This window comes from Chiroxiphia lanceolata, chromosome 11 (assembly GCF_009829145.1).
Source record: "Chiroxiphia lanceolata isolate bChiLan1 chromosome 11, bChiLan1.pri, whole genome shotgun sequence".
Taxonomy (NCBI): Eukaryota; Metazoa; Chordata; class Aves; order Passeriformes; family Pipridae; genus Chiroxiphia; species Chiroxiphia lanceolata.
In genome coordinates this window covers 15,087,090-15,109,678 of record NC_045647.1, presented here as the reverse complement: position 1 = coordinate 15,109,678, position 22,589 = coordinate 15,087,090, and the positions used below count along the sequence as shown (strand labels likewise).

Genomic DNA, 22,589 nt, shown 5'->3' with positions numbered 1-22,589 from the left:
TGGAGATCGGAAGGACATCAGAAAGTCATTTAATCCTTTCCTTGTTATCGCTCTTGACATGTGTCTGTTTAACCTGTCTGAAAAATCTCCAGGGAAAAGAACTCCACACCTTATTTTCACACCCTATTTGAGGTTTTCCCTTTGGAGATACCTTTCTTTTTAATCCATCTCCCATCTTTCCTCCCTTCTAGAAAAGTAAAATGTTGGTCTTTCTGGTCCCAATGCCATTTTGAAGGGGGATGTGGACAGATTAAGATGAAGCACCCCTCTCTTTGAAAGTTTTGGAGATGCTGCTAACTCCATGCTACTTATCTCTTGCTGTCCTAAGCTCTGGTCCCTCATTTTGATCTCCAGTAAGCCAGCCCAATTATACTGTCTATCAAAAAGCTGCTGTCAGCACTGCAGGCCATTCTGAGTTTCGTTTTCCCTGCAGACTCTTGTAAGCTTTACTTTCATTCCCCAGGAAGAGCTCCGTTGTTGCCGTGTCAGTACTGGGTGCCACGAGTTTGCCTGATGTTCCTGGCCGAGGATCCCCAGGTGTTTGCGGAGCGCGTGGCCGCGGCCGAAAGGTTACGCAAGAAGACGCAGGGGCTGCTCATGTATCACTTGTATGTGGACTGCATGCCCACAGAGGGACTGCACAACATCAGCGAGAACAGCCTGCAGAGGATGAAGCTGTTGGCTATGCAAACACCCAAACTGAGGGATGAGAAGAGGTAAAGCGTCGCGTCCGTGTCTGGGGGCTCCGCCTTCGGTCCATAAACACTGGGGGCTCCGCCTTCGGTCCATAAGTCGGTAGGACTTCATAGGGCTACAAAACAAGTGTCAGTGGAGGCAGATCTTGAGCATCCAACTTGCAGAGCATGGACCTCATCTGCCTTCCAGCCTGTGCACGTGCACACCACTCTGTTGCCCAGAGTGTCATCAGAAGTAGGTAGGACAAGAGCCCCAGGGACACATGTACAGGGTGGGTGGTCTGTCAGTGTCCCCAGATGAAGCAGTTTTCATGTGCAGATCCACCAAACCATGCTTACACCTGCAGTTAAGTGGCCTTCAACAGCAGGAAGGTTGGCAAAAATGGCATGGCTGACCTTGATGTCTCCCTGTGCTTTCAAAGAACAGATCAGTCATTGCTGTATTGATCTGCAGACCGCCAGTCGTCTCCAGAGACCTGACTGATGCCTGCTGGTGACTCTTGTACCTATTAACCTATTGCTAAAACAAATCAAAATAAGATATGCACGGGGGGAAGCAAACAGAACAGGAGATCTCCACCTGGATATAATCAAGAATCTCTTTGAGATGCAGTTCATAACAGGAAAGCATTTTAATGTCCCTGGGCTGATGAATCATGAGCCATTGGTGGTGTTGCTGGGAGTCAGCCGTGACTGATTGCCCTGCTCAGAGACAGGAAGGTGTGAAGGGCTGCATGGTCTGCCAGCCTGAACTAGAGAGTAGGAGAGTAATTACTCTCTGTTTGTGAGCAGAAATATAGGGATAAAGAAAGTACTCTGCCTGCTTGAGGTGAAGGATGATGATTTCCCAAGGCAAACAGAGTGGGGTTTCAGCACTTATGCACATGTTCTGCCTGAGCAAACTGATGTCAAGAGGTGTTCAGCAGGAGGCAAATGAGAGGCCAGCTTGGATAGCCCAACTTTTCCAGAACTGCCAGCTAGCTTCCTCAGTTTTTGGTTAATTCTCCTCCCTTTTGTAATGCCTCTCCCCAGTGGAGATTTTGCTTTGACGTGAAAAGACACTTGAGAAGGCTGCAGTCCTAGTCCTTGATCCCCTCTTGCCTCTGTCATTAAAAGTCCAATTGATAGCTTTGCTGGCTGCTTGATTGTCTGCACAGCTCTCCTGATTTGTTCAGTAGTAGGGAAGCTTCTGGATTAGCAAATTCAGAAGGGAGATAATGATGGGTGGAGTTTGCAGTAAAGCTACAGACATACTTTGCTCAAACACCGTGGATTATCAATGTTTCTGTGTCTTGTAACAGCATGTCAGACTGCATGTGCAACCTGGAGGAAGAAGTGAGATTAGAGTATAAACACACCATGAACAGGATCAGCTTTGACAAAGTTGTCAGTTCCAAACCTGAGATGTTTTCTTATGTCACCCTGCCAGACAAAGAGGAGAAGGAAATACCAGAGAAAGGTAGGGGACACAGTGAAGCAGTTTGAATTCAGTGTGGTTATGGGACCTCCTGTCTTTAACAGCAGTCGTAGTTTGCTGTAGGAACTCTCAGGTTCAGGGTAACGATTAGGGCTCATAAGGGGCAGCAGCAGGAGATGGTGAGACTTTTGAGTGTATCTCCTGTTTTTTAGGGTATATTTGCATGTTCATGTTACCTCAGTATAACACATTACCACCCATCAGCTAAGCTGCAGTAACTCTGCAAGTGTACCTTTAGTGGCACCAAATGCTTGGCAGTGTGATTAGATCAACTGCCTTCTGCTTTGTACAGTGCTGGAGCTGGCTGCCTTGCATCTGCTGTGCTCAGCTGGGGCACACCTCAGCTGTGAAAGAGGGCTCAGGCTCTTTTAGAGTCCCAAACTGGAGGAAAAAGGCCACAGTAAAAGATGGGGTGCCGTATTTTGTGCACTTCAAAGGCTGGAAGGCCTTGAGGTGGTTCACAAGTGGCAGCTTACAGATGAGGTGACTCAGCTGTGCCTTGAAGCCTCAGTGGGAAGATTCTTCAATTCCAATGTTGTTTCTCATGGAAACTTCATGAGCCAAAGCCTTGGGAAGGTCAAGCACTAAGACAGCTCCTCAACCACTAATGAGAGGCTCTTTTCACAAATGCTGTCCCAAAGGGAGCTGTACTTACTCTAAAACCAGGAGCTGGAATGGCTGTTGCAGGCAATGACATTCTTTTCTTTGGTGCTAGGGCTCATCTGGATCCCAGACTACCCTTTTGGTAAACGACAAACGCGTTTCAGCTCTATCTCACTCCTGAGCAAGCCAGAAGTCATCCTTCTCCTGGCACAGGTGCAGGATGAGTGCAACAAGGTGGTTGCCATGTCTCTCTTTAACTCATCCTTAACCAAACTTGTCTCTTTGGAGGAGTTTGAGGAGATCCAGACCCAGACCTTCACTCAGGTGAGCAGAACAAGCGTGAGGGGTGAACACATGGAGCAGCCACCAGTGCTGTCAGTGTGTATTAGACAGATGTAGCAGCTGCAGATCTGTTCCCTGAAATCTGAGGAACTGTCGAAGGGGACATTGTGGCTGGGGCAGGGAGGAATTTGCATATGCCTGTCAAATTGATTGGGATGTGGGGAGAATGGGCTGAAAGGGCCCTAGCCCCCTAGTTAGGATCAGCCAATGCTGACCATGCTCTTAGTCATGTGTTGAGCAAGTAGCCATATAGGGCTGCAGCCTCTCTCTCCTCCACCTGGTTTCCATGCAGATAACAGTCGTGGTTGGCACTCAAAAGTTTCCTTCCTTTTTATTTCTTTTTCTTTATTTCCTCATCCATCCAGCTGCAAGGCACAAGATCTTTGATTCCTCCTGAAGCACTCATGGGGGTAGTGCTTTTCTACACTCTGTGTTCTTTATGTACTTAATTAAATTGCTCTGCTTGCAATGCCAGCAGACAGAGTAGGACAAAAATTTGCAACTCCGTGGTAACTCTCACCAGAAGATCTTTGTGTCCTCTAATTTGAGGGCAGCACATTGCACCCTGGCTGTGGCAACACAAGCAGGTTGCACAGGGTTGCACACTAAATCAGTGGCAGAGAACATGTGCTGGTCCTTCCCAGTCCCATGCTGTTTCAGCCAGGCACTGTTGTCATCCACTTGGTGACTAAGGTTCTTTCATTACACACAAACAGCAGCTGCCTGTGGAGCAGAAGTGACACTTGGTGGTATTTTAATAAATTAAAACACTGCAGACTGCTGCTACTGCCCTTGGCTTCTTCTGCTCTTTCTCCTCACTTGTCAAGAGAAGACAACATTCTGTCCTTTATTTGCTCATCATACTGTCTACACAACTTTTTGTAAGGGACCGTGACACAGGCAGCTCCAGGGATACTGTTCAATAGAAAAGAGAAGAAAAAAGGAACAATGTATAAAAAGAAAGAATAGAGCACTCCCACTTTTTAATACCAGGCTTTCTTTTTGTGGGTCTTTTGTCAGTGAAGGAGATGTATGACCAGGTTCAGATGCCACGTGTGTGTGCATGGGTGTGAGAGCTACTATTTAGCTGCCACAGCTCTGAGAGAACAGTTTTCTTTCATGCCAGAGAAAGGCCCAGCAGCCCCAGCTAGTAGCTCACCTTACCATACTGCTTTCCCATCAGCCCTTGGAGGGTTACTCAGCTTGTTTTTTTTTTCTTTGCCCTAGGTTGAGATATTTCTCAAGGATACTTGGGTTGATAACATAACGACTGCAATAAAGAGCAGCCTTAGAGATGCAGACAAAGACTGGTTCAACCTGGAGCAGAGTGACTGGGATGCCTACCAGAGATCCAAACTGTATAAGCTGATGGATCGCATCAAATTCATGCTTCAGGACTCTCTGCGGTCTCTGGTCCAGAACTCACTGAGCAGCTTCACCCAGCTTTTGCTGGATGCTTGCCAGGGTGTCCTGCATTGCTCAAAGGACATGGAATGGGAAGATGACCTTGCCAACATGTAAGAAAGCAAGAAAAAAGAAGGGGTGGAAAGAAAAAAAAACAACCTAGTGCTATTGTCTTTCTATCTACTGTTCCACAAGTGCACTTTGCTCTGTATGAGGGCTTTAGGCTGAGCTCTTTCTCCCAGTCCTCCACCTGACACATTTGCTTGAGTATGGAAGAATGATACAGAGCTGCCCTGTTGGTGCAGCTTTCAAGCTGCTGTTAGTGATATGGGACAGCCCATCAGAACCAAGGTCTGCTGCTTTGATGTACTGCTCTAAAGATCAGCCACCTCCAGCATTCTTGGGAGAGCAAATTATTGCTGTTAGGTTTTTTCTGGGTGCCAGGAAGAAGAATACCAGGAGGTATTTCATTCTTGGATAAAACCTCAGAAGTAGGATCTGGCTTGGGATCTCTAAAGAATCACAAATTTAGGTTATCACAGTGCATAGAATTTTATTCCTTTGGGTATTGATCTGAGGATTTTTGTCCTTCATGGTATTAAAAAAGGAACATTTAGAAATGGAAAACCAGAAGAAAAAAAACAACAACAACAACAACAACAAAACAACAAAACCCTGCCACTCATATGAGGCCTTTTACCCTTAAATCAGTGGAAGTCTTGACACTGACTTCAGCTGATTCTGAGTCATGCTGGTCACATACAAGATTGGGTGATACTAAAATAACTTCCAGAAGGTGTACTTTAGGAGTGTATTGGAGCTACTGAATGTCTGGTTTGAAGAGCATCAGTAATTTTTCTGTAAAGCAGCACCAATTCGCAAGATAAGGTTTTGACTTCTGGGGAATCTGATATGTCATGATTGATGCTTCCTTCACTTTTGCTAGAAAAGTGTTCTCAATGTCTTAAATTTAGAATGCAGTGTTTCATACCTTCATCTGCATGAGGCAGTCCTCCTCTCCTCTGCTTTCCCTTCCTGTCCAGAAGGCATTTTAATATCAGCACCAGAGCAGTACAGTTGTATGCCATTGTCTCAAAAAGCATTCCTGTTCTTTCTTATCTCTTCCCACTGTAGGCCTCAAAGGAATCCACTCTTTACAACTGACCTTGTGCTAGACAGCAGTGGCATTGTCTTCAGCCCCTCTGTGGAGACCTTTGAGGTGTCCCTCAGTTCTCTGTTCGACAAGGGAATCCTGGCGACTCACAGTGTCCCACAGCTGGAGCAGGTGAACTCTTCTGCATCAACAGTGATACAGATGTGAATGTCTCAGTGCATTGCAGCTCAGAATAGACACCCCTGAGCTTGTAGTGAGGGAGAGAGGTGCAGAAGTAGGTAGCTGGGAATGCAGTTAAATCAGTTTGGGCACAGCACTGTGCTGATGCAGTTCAATTCTGACAGGATTTCTTCAATCTCCCCAACCTTGTAGCTATTTTGTCTAGTTGCTATCTCTGCTTTGGTGCTGCAGGTTCTGTGGGCACATGTCCTAAGCAGCCTGGTTCCCCTGAGTGCATGGCAGCTGAGAAAAGCAGACTCATAAAGGAAATACCACTGTTTTCAATGCTGTCAGTTCAATGCATGTCTCTTCTGCATATTTATTCTTCTGCCTGTTACTGTCTCCCTAGATCCTCCTTCTTTGGAGAGTGGGGGCAACATAAAAGTGATAAAACAATTCCTGACACAATGTAGAAGGATGGATTGCATGAGTTCCCAAGGGGGCCACCAGTGTTTGTCATGCCCCTCTGCTGAGGAGGCGCAGTTAGCTCTGCTCGTCCTGAAAGACCTCTATCCTTTTTTTTCCAGTATGTGTTGGAGAACATGGATATCACAGGCACACCCTTGTTGGAATCAGTGGGTTTGCATGAACCAGAAGTGGAAGAGCTACGTGAAGCTCTGCGGGCTGCCATCCAAAAGACACAGATCCCACTCCAAGCCTATGGCAAGAGATATGAGAAGTTCTTAGAGATAAATAACAATGATATCCAGTACTTCCTAAAGTAAGTGGCTTCTGACAAAGCACCTCTGACCCAAATGGCAAGCCTTTGCAGAAGCTGTTGTGTGGATGGGTTGTTGTGTGTTGTGTGAGAATATGGGATCTGTTCTGAGACCACGTGCCTCAGATGTGAGATCAGGCATCCATCAGAGGCAGCCTTCAGCCATGGGTGATGGTCCATGCTTTTACAGGACATTGGTGGTGACAGTGAGAATTTCTTCCTGCCTCTGACAGCAGTCACATTCCTGTCATGTTTGTCAGTGTAATTGGAGATATTAATGGCCCTAAAAATGAATCATCCTGCTTGAGAATCCAGTTAGCATACTTGACCCTGACCTCCTTCATATAGTGTCTGTTCAGGCTGATAGCTTTCTGTAGACAGTAATGTTTTCTTTTGTTTCAACCCATTGTTTTCACTGCCAAAACTCTTTGCACCTATGCTGTCCTTTAGCCTCTGTTACTTTGAAGGACTTCTATTTGGGTGTCACGTTTTCTCCAAACAGTGGGAATGAAGCCCTTTTTCTTTTGTTGTTCCAGCTTAATCAATTTACAAATCCTATCTGAGAAATTTCTGTCTCTTCCCAGAACACAGGCTGAAGTGCCTACCCTCCCCTGAGGTGCTTCCTGATCTTGCCCTGTTTACACCAGTGCTTTTATTTTGTTTCTCCCTCTCTTCTTGCCCTACTTCCTCTTTCATCTCTTTCTTTTACTCCCTTTCTACAGCTAAAATATTTTGTGCTCTTATTCCATTCTACAGCTATTGTGCTCTAAAGCTCATTATAGATTTGAGTCTGTCCCTTCCCTTGCTCCCCAATAATGTTCCTCAGAAGACATTGGCACCTTCTCAGTCTATGCTTGCAGAAAGTTGTAAAAATTCAAGTAGATTAATCTAATGCCTTGATCCTTTGTGTGGACACATCTGGACATCCTACAAACACTCTGGATGCTCAAATATTGTTAAGGTGTACATTATCATTTTTTTATTGGTGTTTTTATTTACAGAGACTATGAAGAGCAATTTCCATCTGCTCAGGAGGTGATGAGAATAGTAAGCAAGTACTTGTCTGAAAAGGAGAACATGGACAACGTTCTCCCTAGTTCTGTTATCATTGGTCCCTTCCATGTCAGGATAGAATATATTAGGCAAAATCTGTCTGGAAAATACAAAGTGCTTGCCACTTCCGTGTTGGACATGCTGGCTAAAAACCTCCATTTGAAGGTGCAGAGTGTAAGTTACCTGGTTCAGTAGATTATCTGTCTGTGTCTTGTCTTGTCCTTCTGCTTTTGAAGTTGCAGTGTTTTTGTGAAATGGACAAAAGACAGCACCGAAGGCCACATTAATGAGGATATTTTAAAGATCACATTGGAGTGAATATTTAAAATTAAAACTAGAGGGGAAATATGCATACTCAACCAAATCAAGTATTAAAAATACTCAGTACATTACATGCCTGAAACCTATAGCTCTTGAGATGAAATTCTTCAAGACCTTGCCATCTTATAAAATGTGCTGGTGGATTGAAAAGGTCTGCCTAGTAGACAACTGGAAGGTCCTTCTGCTTGCTCTGAGGATAACTGGAATATAGACAATTGCATCTGCCAGCCAGTTGTCTAAATCTGTTATTGTCATCATTTCCACTATACACCTGCAGTTCCTCTTCCTCTTTTTTTTGGCAGTTTCATTCCATTTGAGCTCAAATGAGATGGATGGAGAAAGACAGTAAAAAAGAAAAAGATAGAGCAGGGCTATGTACTCATCACTTAGACCACCTGCAATATGGGAAGTGGGTGGGTTATGGCAGGTTTTCCAGTTTGTTTATTAGCCATTAGTGACTTTTTGGTGGTCTCTTCTCCACTGTGTCCTCCTGCAGATCTGTAATGCGTATGAAACCGTCAGCAGCAAAATTCATGTGAAACCAAAGACTATCGAGGAGCTGACGGAGCTGCGTGACTGGATGAAGGGAATCCCTGAGCAGCTGGCTGTGCAGGAGGTAGGACACGCTCTCATTTGGACTTGGACACCAAGGGAAGTGAGGAGGAAGTTTGTCATTGCAATGTGTGGTGTCTCAGAAGCAGAACTTCAGTTTTTTTACTTGAATGTCTTTGCATGTAATGCCACGAGATTCCTAGCTTTGTATTTTTATAATTCCTAAGACTTGTATTTTTAAATACACATATCATGAATTTAAATATCTTTGCAAAACAAAATAGCAGTTAAAAATCTTGCCTAAAATACCTATGTGTGCATTTTGCTGCCTTCATGATCCATTCTGCATTTGTGTACTGAATAGCTGTCGTTTAAAAATGAATGCTATTTTCAAGGAAATCTTTCTGTTACCCAATGTTTATATTGCTGTTAATATATTTCTTCTAATAGGACATTCTAGTACTGAGTTATTTCAAAGTTATTTGAAGCATAGGTCTTTTCCCAGCTGAACAAATGGGGAACAAAGGCATCAAGCTGTAAGCTGACTTGTCTGTGCCAAGGAGAGAACCTGGAGGATAACCCAAAACGCTCAATTTCTGTCCAGCACTTTATCCACTAAGTCACACTTCTTTTCATTCACATAGAACAGAGGGTGATGATGGTGTGATCATTCGCAGAACAAGGGGTTTAAATCCATTCCCACTGTTCACATAGCACAGAAGCAGCCCACATCACATTAAGCTTGTGTGACTAATGCTCTTCAAAGGCACTTCATGAAAATGAGGTGCACACCAGAGAGTTGGAATCAGCATGGTCTAAAGGTGTATACTTTTTGTCTCTTTCTCTCACCCTGTGCAGCAACTGATTCATGAAGTCATGGAAGATTACAAGGTCATGGAGGAATTCCTTTACAATCTCACTGAAGAAGATTTCAGTGACAAGTGAGCACAAGGCATTTCTCCCACTGTCGAAGTGGGACTCTGCAGCAATTACCATTCTCAGTGCTTCAGGGACCATGTGTCTATCAAGGGCTCCTGCAGAACTTTTAAGTGTCTCTCAGGCTATATGAGCACTGAATTCTTGAAATGAAGTTCGTAGACAAGAAGTGTGAGTTCATGCTGCCTTCTGGCCTGGAGCAAGGCAAACTGGTAGCTATTAACTTGTTTAGCATAGTAAAGCCCCTTTCTCTTGGTGTGTTTTTTTTGAGACATTTGCAAGGTCTCAAAGTGCACATTTTAGTCTGTGTCTGAAACTAAATGAACGCTTCCAAGATAGGAACACTCCCATAGTTTTCTTAAGAGTAGGAAGGAACTTGTACCCCTATTATTTCTGCACTTCTTCTCCCTAAGATATTTTTAGAACCTGTGCCAAGTTGTCCTAGGGCTGAGCTGCTTTTCCTGCAGCTTCTGTGGGGTTTTTGGCCTTTGCACCCCATGTTTCTAGTTTCAGGAGCACTCTGCAGAGACTACTCAGGTAGACACACTGGACCAAGTATATGTCATATGAGAAGTACTTCCAGGTCTGAGCAGACTTTAGAAGCTTCATGACTGTGTTTGTGAGCTGACTCTGCTACTGGGGCACAGTCAAGACCCAATCTGAGTAATAAAACAAAGAGGAGACCTAGGAGATGGCTGATCCCTAGGTTCTGGGAGGGGTGTGACCCCAAGTGTAGTGCTGCAAAACTTGCACCTGGCTTTGCACACAGGCTGAGGAATCCAAATGGAGTCAGTAATGGGTGTGCTGAGGCTGAGCAAAACCTGCCATGGCTAAGCAGCCACTTTGTGCAGCCTTTCCTGGATCTACAACACTCCTCAGGGCACTCTGCAAAAGCCTTGCTATCCAGGGCTTCCCTGTATCTGGGTTACCCTGGCCCCTCACTGCCCTGCTTAACAGGAGACTGGCTTTTTCAGTAGCCCTGAAAAGCCATAAGCCAAGACTCTGACCCCATTTTCTTCAGTTCCTTGTGAAAACATTCAAAGACAGACATTCCCTCTGGATGCCAACTGTTATTTTGCTGTCTCCTAGCTTTTCAGCAATGTAGTGGATTTGTTCCTTTTAAAAGGGCCCTCCACTTCTCCCCAGCCCTCTCCAGCTGAATAGCCTAGTCACAAGGACTGCATATCAACAAGACAAGCTGGAAAAAAAATGTTTTGTTGAAAACACATGTGTTTCTGTTGTTGTAAAGCTTCCTTGTTTGGTGGGATTTGGCTTTCTCATTCTGTTATTTTCAGCATTTCAAACATATGCTCAGAAAGCTTCTCTCTCTTTCTCCTCTTTTTTTCTTTTTTTTTTTCCCTTTTTCTGTTTCTTTTCTTATATCATGTGAGTGCAGGTGGGCTGCAAGTTACTGGCCACTGAAAATGTCTATGGAAACAGAGGCCATTCGGCTCCAGCATGTGGAGGATGAAGAGAAATTTCGCAAAGCGCAGATCCAGGATCAGAATTCATTTCAAGGCAAACTGGATGAAATGCAGGTATTAAGCCCCTGACATGAACTGTCCGTAAAAGAGGGCCTTGAAGCTCTTGTGGTCAGGCAAGTGGGAAACTTTCAGATGAGATTTTTGTCAGATGAGGTTTTAGGTCAATGTACTGTTGGACCACAAACTATCACACCCTCCCTGTTTGTTTTTTTTTTTTGGTCGCTTTTGATTAAGAGTTTCATTTTTGTGTGAAAGACAATAATATGCAGAAATACTCATTTTTCAGTGGGAAGGTGTTCCAGTTCTTGGTGCTCGGGCAACACATGCACCTCCTTTTTCCTACTTGTGTACTCAGTTCCCTGCAGAGCATCTCCTACAATGCGCTGCCATCAAGGAGGGAATCCAGCATTCAGCCATGGAACTCATCTTGTGGGAAAAAAAACTGAAATAATTGCAGAGTTTTGGAGCTGAGATACCTCTGGTGTCTCTTAAATGATCTGAATTTTATTTTTTCACCAGGAAGTGTTAAATACAGAAAAAAAAAAGTCATCTGAGAAAGATTGTAATCACTGAGCTAGAATATCTTGGAAATAGATTCCCAAAATGATAATACCCCACCACTGGATTAAAAAAAAACCCAAACCAACAAACAAACAAAATCCAAAGAAATAAGAAACCAAACCCACACAAAATACTGAAGCAAAATCTAAACCAAACAAACAAATCCAACCCACCAAAACAAAACAAAAATTATGAGGGAAGTTCTAGACATGTGTTGTTAAACAATTCTTGGATAAAAACTGAGCGACTAGTAGAGCTATCATTTGCACTTTACTGATTCTGATGACAGATAGCTAATGACAGTATAAATTCAATATCAAGAAATTTGGCAGAGACTTATTGCTCCTATTCCTTGGGGATCATCTGTTGTCACAAAGACAAAAAGCAGCTGGTCAGCACATTTACAATTTCATCCACCTGACCAGTGGTGTTTAGACCACTTTCATCATGGTCTAAACAGAATTGGAACTGGTTTGGTGGAGGTGAAATTTTGAACATAAAAATCTTGCCTTTGAATGAAACAAAGAGACACCAGGAAGCTGAGATCTCTAGAGGCAGCACTCAGCTTCAGAGCCCCATCTTATGCCTGCCTTTTCTCTTCCAGCTGACTGTAGGTGGATTTTCCATCCAGTCAGATGTTAACCAAGCTCATGAGTTTGCTGAATATGCAAGGGATGTCCGGAAGCAGCTGAAGGAGCTTCAGGATTTGGCAGTTCTGTACAACAACAGGGAAAGACTCTTTGGCATCAAAGTTACCGATGTAAGTGTCGGGTCCTGTACCTGCAGGACTCCACTCTGTTGGCATTTTTAGGTGATAGGTAGAGCAAGTAATGAGACATAGTTCCTCAGGAAGGAATCCTTCATGCTGTTTTGGTTTATCTGGTGACCTGCTTCTCAGTCCTGTAGAATGACCATGCTGTGCTGCAGAAGTGCTGATCCCAGGAGAATGTGGAAGGCTCCTCAGGGCCTGATATTATCACTTCTGTGAGAGACTTCGGTGCCCACACTGAGATCTGAAGGATGGTGATGAGGAGGAATTGGTTGGGGAAGGTCTTGAAGCAGCAGTTAAGATGCATCCATTTCTGCAAGGCTGTTGCTTCAGGTCTTTGGGTGTGAATGCGAGTGGTTGCACGGTGGGTGCTGGCAGCTGGCTGGGCTCGGAGCGTGGTGTTCTCTTAAGGCAACAGTTTATATAGTTGCAAACACTCAATTTTGCTTGTAGCTGCTCAGCTGCCAATGAGTCATTGTCATCCACATCCAGCCTAGTCTGGCTGCAGACCAAAAGTGGAGTTCACGTGATCTTTTCCTACCCCTCAGTCTGTGGTTACTTCTCCTTCACTGTAAGGAGACAAGTTTTGATACGGTTGTGCAGTGTGTGCTTTCGCTGACTGTGTATGGCCTGCCCATCAAAATCTCTTCATTCTGCAGGAGAATATTTGTAGAGGCAAGTGGAGGGAGTGCTTTCCATGCCACATACATTGTGCAGGCACAGCTCCACTGGATGCATTTTGTCCTGAATTTGTCAAGCCCAGCTCTGCTGGTTGCTCTCCCTTGGAATATATATTATTGTCCCAGGAGAAGGTAGTCCGATATATCCTCTTGAAGTACAGTGCTGGCTTCAGATTCAAGAAAGGGTTGGGCTTTTTTGGCCTTTTGACACAAAATCTGTCATCTACAGGTGAATATACTTTTTGCTTATGCCTTTTCTTTCTCTCTTTCCAAAGTATGGTGTGGTGTCCAAGATGACTAAGGAATTCCAGCCATACTATGATCTCTGGACTACAGTGTCAGACTGGATGAATTGGAACGAGAGCTGGATGAATGATTCTCTTGTTAAAATTGAGGCTGAGGAGCTAGAAAAGAATGTCAATGACTCTCTTAAGACAATGCAGAGATGCGTGAAGCAGTTCAAGGATTCACCAGGTAGATACACAGTCTGGGGAAAGGAAGTTGGTGCATAAGAGCATTTTGAGGTGAGCCATGTCATGGAGTGCTCTGAACAGGGATTGTCAAGATGTCACATGTGTGTATTAGAGACAGCTGAGAAAATGATGCTAGCAAAGTTATTTTCCACTCTTTTTTTTTCCTGAAATAGTCATGATTCACATCTAGATGCTAGTTAGCTGCTTGAAGTACCAATTTGGCGTGAAAACTACCAGGCTGCAAATCCCTTTTATACCTAATTCCCAAGACGATACTGAAATAAAAGCCACCCTCTGATGTTGCAGTTAGTATTTACTCATATATATAAAGTGAAATAATCCTGGCTAGTCACAGAGAATTACTATATAGCCCACTGGCTAGACATGTGGGTTTAAGCCCTTACACAACTCAGGCAGCAAGGGAACTTGAATTTGGGTCTTCCAGGTGCTGTTTTCTTGGCCAATCCTAATTTCTCTATTGGCCAATGAATTTAATGGAAAGCTAGAAGAGGTCTTGATTTTGTTATGAATAAAATGAAATTGCAGAATCTGGAAATGATCTGTGGAATATAATAACAATTTCCCTTCTTGCCTGAATGTGTATGAGGTTTAGATGATGGCACCCAGCCCTTGCAATTCACGTGAAGGTCTTTTAACCATTTCTCCTAATAAAGCTGGAATTGAGACTTCAGTTGTAGCTTAACTTCCCATTCCCTGATTCTCAGAGACGTGTTGGTCATTCTTTAGAGTTGATTCTAAAAATCTCCTGCCAGATGGCTTAGATTGAAATATATTTTGCTGTGGGTGATTTTTGATTCATCCTTTTTAACTTGAACTTGCTCTTAAACAATGCCATGAATCAGTCCCAATGGAGGAGGTGATGAGTGGATGCATGAGTAACTATGAATCATTATGATAAACAGAAATACTAAGAATACCTGCTCGTATTCATTGCAATATCCCCTGGCACCTGGAAATATATATGTTTTGTCCTTGAATCTGCCTTGTTTTTGCATATTTGTAGAGGCAAGTGGAGGGAGTGTGTGGCAGGCACATCCTTGCTGTGAGTGTGCAGTGCAGCCACTCAGGGTTCAATTGAAGGAGGCACATGCTGTAGCCACATTTTGAAAGGGAAGCAAGTCCCATGTGCTTTGCCTGCCCATTGCTTTACTCACAGCAGCACAAGCTGGAAAAAGGGCAGGATATGAACGCTGAGGAGACAGGGGTTTCCAGGATGCCCCTGAAGAGAAAAGCCTATTCCTTCACTTTGTCCTTCCTATGAGGCAGAAGTACATTTGTCCCTAGCATGGCTATAGGCTGGCAGGGCCTCTCCTGCATGCTTCCCATTTCCAGAGCTGGCTGGGATCCCAGCCTGCCTCTAGCTCCTAGGTATAGTGTCTGTCTTCTATGGAGGATGGCCTGAGCTGGGGTGTGAGATACCTTACAGTGTAGCCTTGTTAAGAAGTAAATGTCTTGGAATGATGACCAGAGCTTCTAAAACACCTTCTGGCAGATGAGGCTTCATCATGATTGAGCCCCTGTCAAGGAGTTAATTTGTTTACTTCTTGTCCTCTGGTGAGCTCAAGCCTAAGTCACACTTCTGCTTAGCATGGACTTGCCTGTAACAGGCTTTTGGCTGATAGGCAGATCTGCTTCTGGGAGTGGGCTTGAATCCTGCCTTAGTGGCCATATAGAGAGATCCTTTATATCCTCATTACTTCGACCTGCATTTTCCAGTGCTCTCTCCTGCTGCTTATCTACCCCATACCATGTGACTACCTGCACATCAGGCTTTAGACAACTTCTAGAAATTCCTTAAGGCAACCTCCTCACCCAGTGTTTTTGCTGATGTTGTTCTCTTTTTCCCCCTGCAAGACTTTGCTGATGTTGTCCTCTTTTTCCCCCTACAAGACTGCCAGGGTGTCGCAATGACCTTTCGAGACAAGATTGAAGAATTCAAACAATACGTCCCCTTAATTCAAGGGCTGCGCAATCCTGGTATGAGAGAGCGGCACTGGGAGATGCTGTCGAACAAAATTAGCCCCAATGTCAAGCTGGAACCCACTCTGACTCTTGGTCGCTGCTTGGAGCTGAACCTGCAGGACCACATTGAGAACATTCTCAAAGTGGCTGAGACAGCCAGCAAGGAATACGCCATCGAAAATGTGAGCAGAGAGGACTTGCTGTACCTTTGGTTGCTTCTCAAATATGCTTCTGCTGAGCAGGCAGTTGTTGTCTTGGGTGGTGTTCCTGTTGTCCCAGAGACACATTCTGCAGCACAAGTGAAAAGGCTGCTGCCCTTACAGAGGGAAGCAATGGCCACACAACTGAGTTCACACACTAGACGAACATATTCCACCTTGTGTAGAATTTCAGTTGTAGCATAACAGCACTGCCTGATGGTTATGCTGATCCACTGCTCGGGTCTCACTCCTCACTTTGGGATTAGTGACTGGTTATGTTAAAATAAATTGACTGTCTGCATTCTGCCATTCAAATGTTATGTCAAGGGGATTAGCTAGGACTGGAAACAGAGATGGCTAATCCTTTAAACCAGTAAACCAGTGCAGGGAAAACTTGCTGGCTCTGGAGATTCATAAGTTAAATAGTCTGAAAGACTATCAGTTCACCAGTTCATATACGATCTAAGGTGGTCTTGATTAAAAGTCATGACCTTGTGGCAGCTCTTGTTCCCTGAAATCTCAGATGAGTTCCTCATGGATATTTCCTCCTTTGACAAAGCCATCATTAACTGTAATCTTTAACAGGCCCTTTGCTGGCAGCCTCTGTGCAGCTTATAGCATAAATGGGCCTGAAGGTGTTCCTTTCAGCACAGGTGTTGAGGCGTTGAATCTATGGGAAAAGCAGAGGAAATGTGCTGTTGCTGAGCGTGTCATGCATTAAATACACAGCTGCAGTTTCCAGTGGAATCCAGGAGTGAAAATCTGTCATTTCCTAGAGAAGGGCATTAAGAGAGTTGTGGAAGCTGGGATAACCATTGCAGGTTGTATCTGAAAATTAAATTCTTTGTCCCTTTGTCCCTTTGTTTCAGTCACTCAACAAGATAGAGAATGAATGGAAATCAGTTGTGTTTGGTGTGATGCTTTACAAAGAAACAAAAACCTATATTCTGAAAAGCACCGATGACATTTCTCAGCTCCTGGATGATCATATTGTCCTGGTTCAGAGCATGTCCTTCTCACCCTTCAAGAAACCTTTTGAGGAAAGGATGAATGAATGGGAAAATAAGCTGAAGATGACACAGGTATTGGTTTCTTACCCACACACATGTGGTGAAGACAGGCAGCTGGGCTCTGCTGCCATGCTGGGACATGGACACTGTGCAGTTGCTGCTAGGGAGCTGGAAGGACAGCTATTGAGAGAGTATCAATCTTTAGGGAGGAATAGGGCCTTTCAAAGCCCTCTGACTCCAGTAAAATAATGCAGCTCTTTTGCTGCCTATTGCAATATGTTTTGGTGGGGCCAGAACTCTCCCATTGCTGTAAACAGTCTTGCTGATGTCTCTAATCATACTATACTAATGGACCTCACAGATTCTTACAAACTCTGTGAAATCCATGCTATCATTCACATCTCAGTGTAGGAAAGCACATGAAAGACTACTTTTAAGCAGGATCTGGCAGACTGTGCCAGCGTGTGTTCCTCAAACCAGCAGCACCCAGCAGGACTCTGACAGCAAAATAGCACTGATGCAGGAGAAAAGTTCCAGTACAAGTGTCTGGCTGGAGAGCTCTGTGTAAATGTTGGTGTCTGATGCACAGCTGTATTGCTGTCTGTTATTCATATCTGCCTTATTCTGTCGATTGGTGCTTACCATCTGCGTGTGCCTGGGCCACTGCTGGAGTGCTAGCCTTGTCCCATGAGGATACATGCTGCTCCAAGCCCCATGGCAGTAGGTGACACGGGGAAATTCAGTTACTTAATGTGTGGTTTTGGCAGTGATGATGTACAGGTTTTCACTCTGCCTTTCCTACCCCTTCTTTTGGTTGTGTCACTAAAGGCCCGTAAATCCGCCTCTGGGAAGGGGCTTTTCAGGGTTAGCTGATGGAGTATGGCAAACATTGTTGTCTGTAGTCCTGGAAAACTCCAGCTCTTGCTAGGTCAGGTGGACTGTAGATAGCACCACGTGTTTAAGGCAGTCTGAAAGGGAGTCAAACACTTTTCAGTTGCTTTGCAATGTTGAGCAAGTTCCCCAGGCTGTCCAATCTCCTGCAAATGGAGGAGGAGAATGTTCTTCAAACCTGATTCTCTTGCTCCTTTGAATGCCTGACAAACAGGGTTTCCTGCCTGGTGTTTAACTTAAATATTTAGCTTTTCATTCTTTCTCTTAATTCAGAGAGTTGTTTGAAGATCTTGTGATGGATTATTCTGTAGGCAAGGCTGGGGCTGAGGTACCTCAGGCAGGAGAGAGGATATGACAGAATTGCAGTCTGGCATCTTTTATTTGTCATTCTTCTTCCCCCAAAAAAACCTCTTTCCACAGAATAAAATTCCCATTTTACTCTGTGCTCACATTGTACCAGCTTCTGTAAAAAAAACCAGAAATAGCAGCCACAGAAATTTGACCTGACACCGCAGAGTCCCTTTGAACTTTAGTATTGGCTTACACATATTTCTAAACTACCCCCAATAAACTAGTGGATATTAATTCTAATGCCTGCTGAGAACTGTTATCAGTGGGGATTGCTAGGAAGATGTTAATTATTTGGTAAGGAAATTCCAGCCCCTGACCCTGCAGGTAGATTTTAGAATTGTGGAAGGTCTAATGCAGCATCACCTCTTTTTTCTTTTTTTTCTTGCTTGTTTTTTTAAACCCATTCTGGTACACAGTTTGAATGGTTTTGTTGAACAGGTTCATAGCATGGGGTTCTGATGTGCTCTTCTTGCTTCCCACTAGGATGTCCTAGAGGAATGGCTGAACTGTCAGCGCTCTTGGCTCTACTTGGAGCCAATCTTTAGCTCAGAGGACATCAAAAGACAGCTCCCAGTGGAAAGCAAGCGCTACCAGACTGTGGATAAGGATTGGAGGAAGATCATGAAGAATGCTAATGAAAACCCTGAGGTATGTGCCTTGATGAAGGCCAGTGCAGGTCTCCCAAACTCCTTGGAGCTGTGCTCTCAGAAGGACTGTGTCTTTGAGTTGTTGTTTTTGTAATGGTGTGGACATGAGCAGCGCTGTATTAACTGTGCAGCCTTGCCCGGAGCATTGTGCTGGGTTTCTTCTCTTTGAACTTGACCTTTTGTTCTGGTGTAAGAATGGACAGAGTCATTCTCTGTAGTGCCTTGCACCAAACTCTGCACCCCATCAGATTCCTCCTCCTCAACACACAGCCCCCCTGCCTCCTATGACTCCTGTAACCAGCCCTGCTATGGTTGTAAGCCATAAGGTAACTCCCTCAATTCCTCCCCAAGACTGACTCTGTGAGTTTTTTAGAGCCATTGTTTTTGTGTCCTGGTAGCAGTGCTCTGCTCTCTTCTGTTCTCCAGTCTCCACTTCCCAGGACTCCATCACCACTTGTATTTCATATTACAAGTGTTGGTATTTAGGGGAACCCAGAAATGTGCTTGTCACATCCACAAGAGCTTTTTCCCCTCCTTGCCCACAAAGCTTACACCTCTCCAGACCCCTGTGAAAGTGTTCCTGTGCATGAGTCATTTAAATCCTATCAGTAACATCAGTGGGCAACCCAATTATCTCCACTGCCTTATCTCCCACATGCTCAGAATACTGATGCTTCCTCTGTTCTCCATTCTGTTATAGGTGATTTCTTTGTGCCCTGATCCAGTGCTACTAGAGAAGCTGCAAAATGCTAACAAACTACTCGAACTTGTGCAGAAAGGGCTGAGTGAATATCTGGAGACAAAGAGAGGTGCTTTTCCCAGGTAACCCCAAATTTCAATGGGCTGGATTGCACTCCCTGGTTCAGGAAATATGAAAGGAGAGGCTCACTCCACTCTGCCAAGAAAGAGCAAAACCATCTAAGCTTAGGATATATTCATGAGGCTGCAAAACATAAGCAGGGCTGTGCCTTTCAATGCTGCCATCTGATGGGGAGAAAACAGGCACACACAAATGTGGTGAGTTAAGGGCAGTCTGGTAGCACCGCTGCATATCTGTGCCTCATGATTTGTGTAGAAAAGGGGAAGTAAAATGAACACCTCTGGGTAACTTTGTCTCTTATTCCTGAAGGAATACTTCTATTCTTTGATACTTGTTTAAACCCTCTTTGCTTGGGAATAACTGACTTATGCAGAGGGAGAAGCCTGTCTCTACAGGAAGGGAGATGTCTGGACTGTGGCTGCTCATCTCCTAAACAAATTCAAGGAGACCAGCGAGCAGTCAGAAACAGTGTCTTTAGCAAAAGGCTTGTTCCCCAGCTTGCCAGGACTTAGCCCCTGATGCTGCAGTAAAGAGAGCCTCTTGTCATGCCTGTCTCTGTGTTCGTAGGTTCTACTTCCTTTCGGATGATGAGCTGCTGGAAATACTGTCTCAGACAAAAGACCCCACTGCTGTACAACCTCACCTCCACAAATGCTTCGAGAACATTGCACAGGTAGGCAAACCAAGCATGCCAGTGGCTTGGCCCATCTTTGGAATGTTGGTGTCACGGGAACTTGGAGGTGTTCTGAGGTCTGGAGCAGTGTTCACATTCTGCTGTTTGGAGATGTGTCTCCTGGGAACCTGTAACTGTAGGTAGGCATTGCCAGGTGCTGCCTGTCCTGGAATGGGATTCAATCAACCTCACTTTAGACATTTCAAAGCCAGATTTCTGCCCGTGAACTGGGCACCCTTAGTTGTCCTTCAGAAAATGGGGGTAAAATAGGCATCTATCAAGGATGGCTTGGAGAAATCCACTTAGATATCCATCTCAGGAAGAGAGGGCACTCCCTTTGGAGATGTCTGTCCATCCCACCATGGAGGCCAAGAGAAATAGCTCTGACTTAGCTGTCTACTTGCAGGCACCTTGTTAGGATGGAATCCCACTCTTGCTGACAGCCTCAGAAGGGATAAGGAGCGAACAAGCCTGAACTGAATTTAGTTTCTGCCTTCACCCCTACTTAGGAGCTGGAGTTAACCTGGCTATTTTTCCTCTTTGTTATTCCTAATAGACTTCAGACTCCATAGCTAGTCACAGCTCGCACCACCACAATACTCAGACAGTAAAACCAATCTCCTAGTCATTAGTTTGGAAAAATAGAAAGGAAATTGAACTGGAAACCTGGTGCAAAGCCACTGGAATAAATAAGGGGACTTTCAGTGATATGCTGGGGCACCGGAGAAGCTGTTAAAGTTTTACTCTTAAAACCAGGCACTGTGACCTCAAGGGAAATGATTTGAATCTACAGAATTGAACAGGAGTCAAGGGTTTGAATCCTAGACAGGCAATGAGAAATGTTCATCCTACCTATAATTTGATTTGCTTCACTCAAGTTAACCCAGCGATGTGAATCTCTTGTTTTCATACAATCATCTTCCATTATTTGGAGAGGTCATTTTGTGCGTCTGTCGCACACTTTTTTATCCCCACTGACAACCAAGTTTGGCACCAGGTTTATAATGAGCAAACACTGGTACGGGCTGGCTGTCCCCCAGGGGCAGGAAGGCAGGGATAGAATGGAAATCCTCCGCTCACATCTCCTGTTGTGCTTCTTCCATTAGCTGAAGTTCCAGGAGGACCTACAGATCACGCACATGTACTCTGCTGATGGAGAAGAGGTGAAGCTGTTTACTCCCATCCTTCCCTCTGAAAATGTAGAAGACTGGCTGCTGGAAGTGGAAAAATCTATGAAGGCCAGTGTACGGGACAACATAGAAAAATCAATTGGAGTCTATCCAGAGGTAAGAGCTTTATCACAGACCACCAGGTCTCTGATGTCTTGTTTCCAGGCTTGCCACAGAGGTTGCCAGTGATGGGGCTGATGAACTTGGAATATTCTACTAGAATATTCTCTTCTATTCTACTTTCAAAATACAGCCTTTAGTCCAGTTATGTGTTGGTCAAGTGCAGAATGTGCAGCTGAGCAAGAAGCTCATGGTCCAGAAGAATGCAAACCCTGCACACTCCCTCACAGCCACAGAATGCTTCCTATTAGCATAAAAACAACGTTGTATGAATCCATATCTATTTGTCTCTCCAGATGGCTTCTTCTTCATAAGGATCTTCTCTTTCAGCTCTCCAGTCTAACACAGTGTGTTAGGGGCTGGTAAAAGTAACAAAGACAGTTGTTGGTTTCCATCAGTGCCTCTTGGCTCTGGTTTCTGTGTAAAAGCTATGCTGGTATAAAGTCTAAATTTCTAATTGGTTAGGTCTAAGGAGGGAGAAAGGTTGAAAAACAAAAAGGCCTCAGATATTTCTGTTGTTCAGACTGAAAATTTGAAGTAGGAAAGTTGGAATAGGTCAGAGGAGGGGAAACATTATTTTTGGTCTTACAAGTTCCTGCTCTTCCCCTGATGTTGGCTACTTGTAACAGGTTACTGCAGGTGGCATAGAAGGTACCTGCTGTACCCAGTGTCTGAAGATTTCTTCACAGCAACAGGAGGGAAAAAAGGAAAGCCTCTTACACAAGAACTCAGTTCTTATTTGTTAATCATGCATCTCAAGCAGCAAGGGAACATAGAAATCAATCAATCTATCAATGAGTCATTGTCTTACCACCATTTTCCAGCCTCTTTTCCCTATTTTTTTCTATTTTAAGACTCCACGTACTGCATGGGTCTTGCAATGGCCTGGCCAAGTGGTCATTGCTGGCTGCCAGATTTTCTGGACAAAGGAAGTGTCTGAAGCCTTGGAAGCTGGAGATTTGTCCGACAGGCTTTACCCACAGCTGAGTACTCAGGTATGAAAATGAATGAAAGGGTGAGATTTTGCCAGATGGTGACTTTTGAATCATCAGACCTTTGATAAGTTATAAATACAACCAGAACCATACTGTGGGGGAAAGAGAGACACAGTTTTACATAGTAAGTTCAAAACAGGTGAAAAAACAGGTTCTTATCTTCTTAATCATTAGGATATTTGTCATCATAAACCTCAAATAATGTAAAGGACTGATAATATGATCATGACCTGAAGACAATAACAAGGTGAAAGGTAACTTCTCCAGGGTTACCCAAGAAGTTGAAGGTGAAGGAGAATGGAAGTGATGTACAGTGGATGAAACTGCAT

The 22,589-nt window shown here is 44.3% G+C and overlaps 1 protein-coding gene across 6 annotated transcripts in view; it reads left to right on the top strand.

Moving 5' to 3' along the window:
• DNAH1 (dynein axonemal heavy chain 1) overlaps positions 1 to 22,589 on the top strand; it is an 88,281-nt gene that overhangs the window by 25,462 nt on the left and 40,230 nt on the right. For 5 of the 6 annotated variants that reach the window (XM_032698800.1, XM_032698799.1, XM_032698803.1 and 2 more), the window contains 19 exons: positions 464 to 716; positions 1,997 to 2,154; positions 2,888 to 3,099; positions 4,345 to 4,634; positions 5,656 to 5,806; positions 6,382 to 6,575; positions 7,574 to 7,799; positions 8,443 to 8,562; positions 9,357 to 9,439; positions 10,831 to 10,972; positions 12,084 to 12,239; positions 13,204 to 13,402; positions 15,313 to 15,566; positions 16,454 to 16,666; positions 18,320 to 18,484; positions 19,184 to 19,305; positions 19,871 to 19,976; positions 21,083 to 21,262; positions 22,120 to 22,260. In XM_032698800.1, coding sequence (XP_032554691.1) covers positions 464 to 716; positions 1,997 to 2,154; positions 2,888 to 3,099; positions 4,345 to 4,634; positions 5,656 to 5,806; positions 6,382 to 6,575; positions 7,574 to 7,799; positions 8,443 to 8,562; positions 9,357 to 9,439; positions 10,831 to 10,972; positions 12,084 to 12,239; positions 13,204 to 13,402; positions 15,313 to 15,566; positions 16,454 to 16,666; positions 18,320 to 18,484; positions 19,184 to 19,305; positions 19,871 to 19,976; positions 21,083 to 21,262; positions 22,120 to 22,260 — 3,365 coding nt within the window. The remainder of the gene's footprint in view (positions 1 to 463; positions 717 to 1,996; positions 2,155 to 2,887; positions 3,100 to 4,344; positions 4,635 to 5,655; positions 5,807 to 6,381; positions 6,576 to 7,573; positions 7,800 to 8,442; positions 8,563 to 9,356; positions 9,440 to 10,830; positions 10,973 to 12,083; positions 12,240 to 13,203; positions 13,403 to 15,312; positions 15,567 to 16,453; positions 16,667 to 18,319; positions 18,485 to 19,183; positions 19,306 to 19,870; positions 19,977 to 21,082; positions 21,263 to 22,119; positions 22,261 to 22,589) is intronic. The other variant, XM_032698804.1, reaches the window with a different exon arrangement.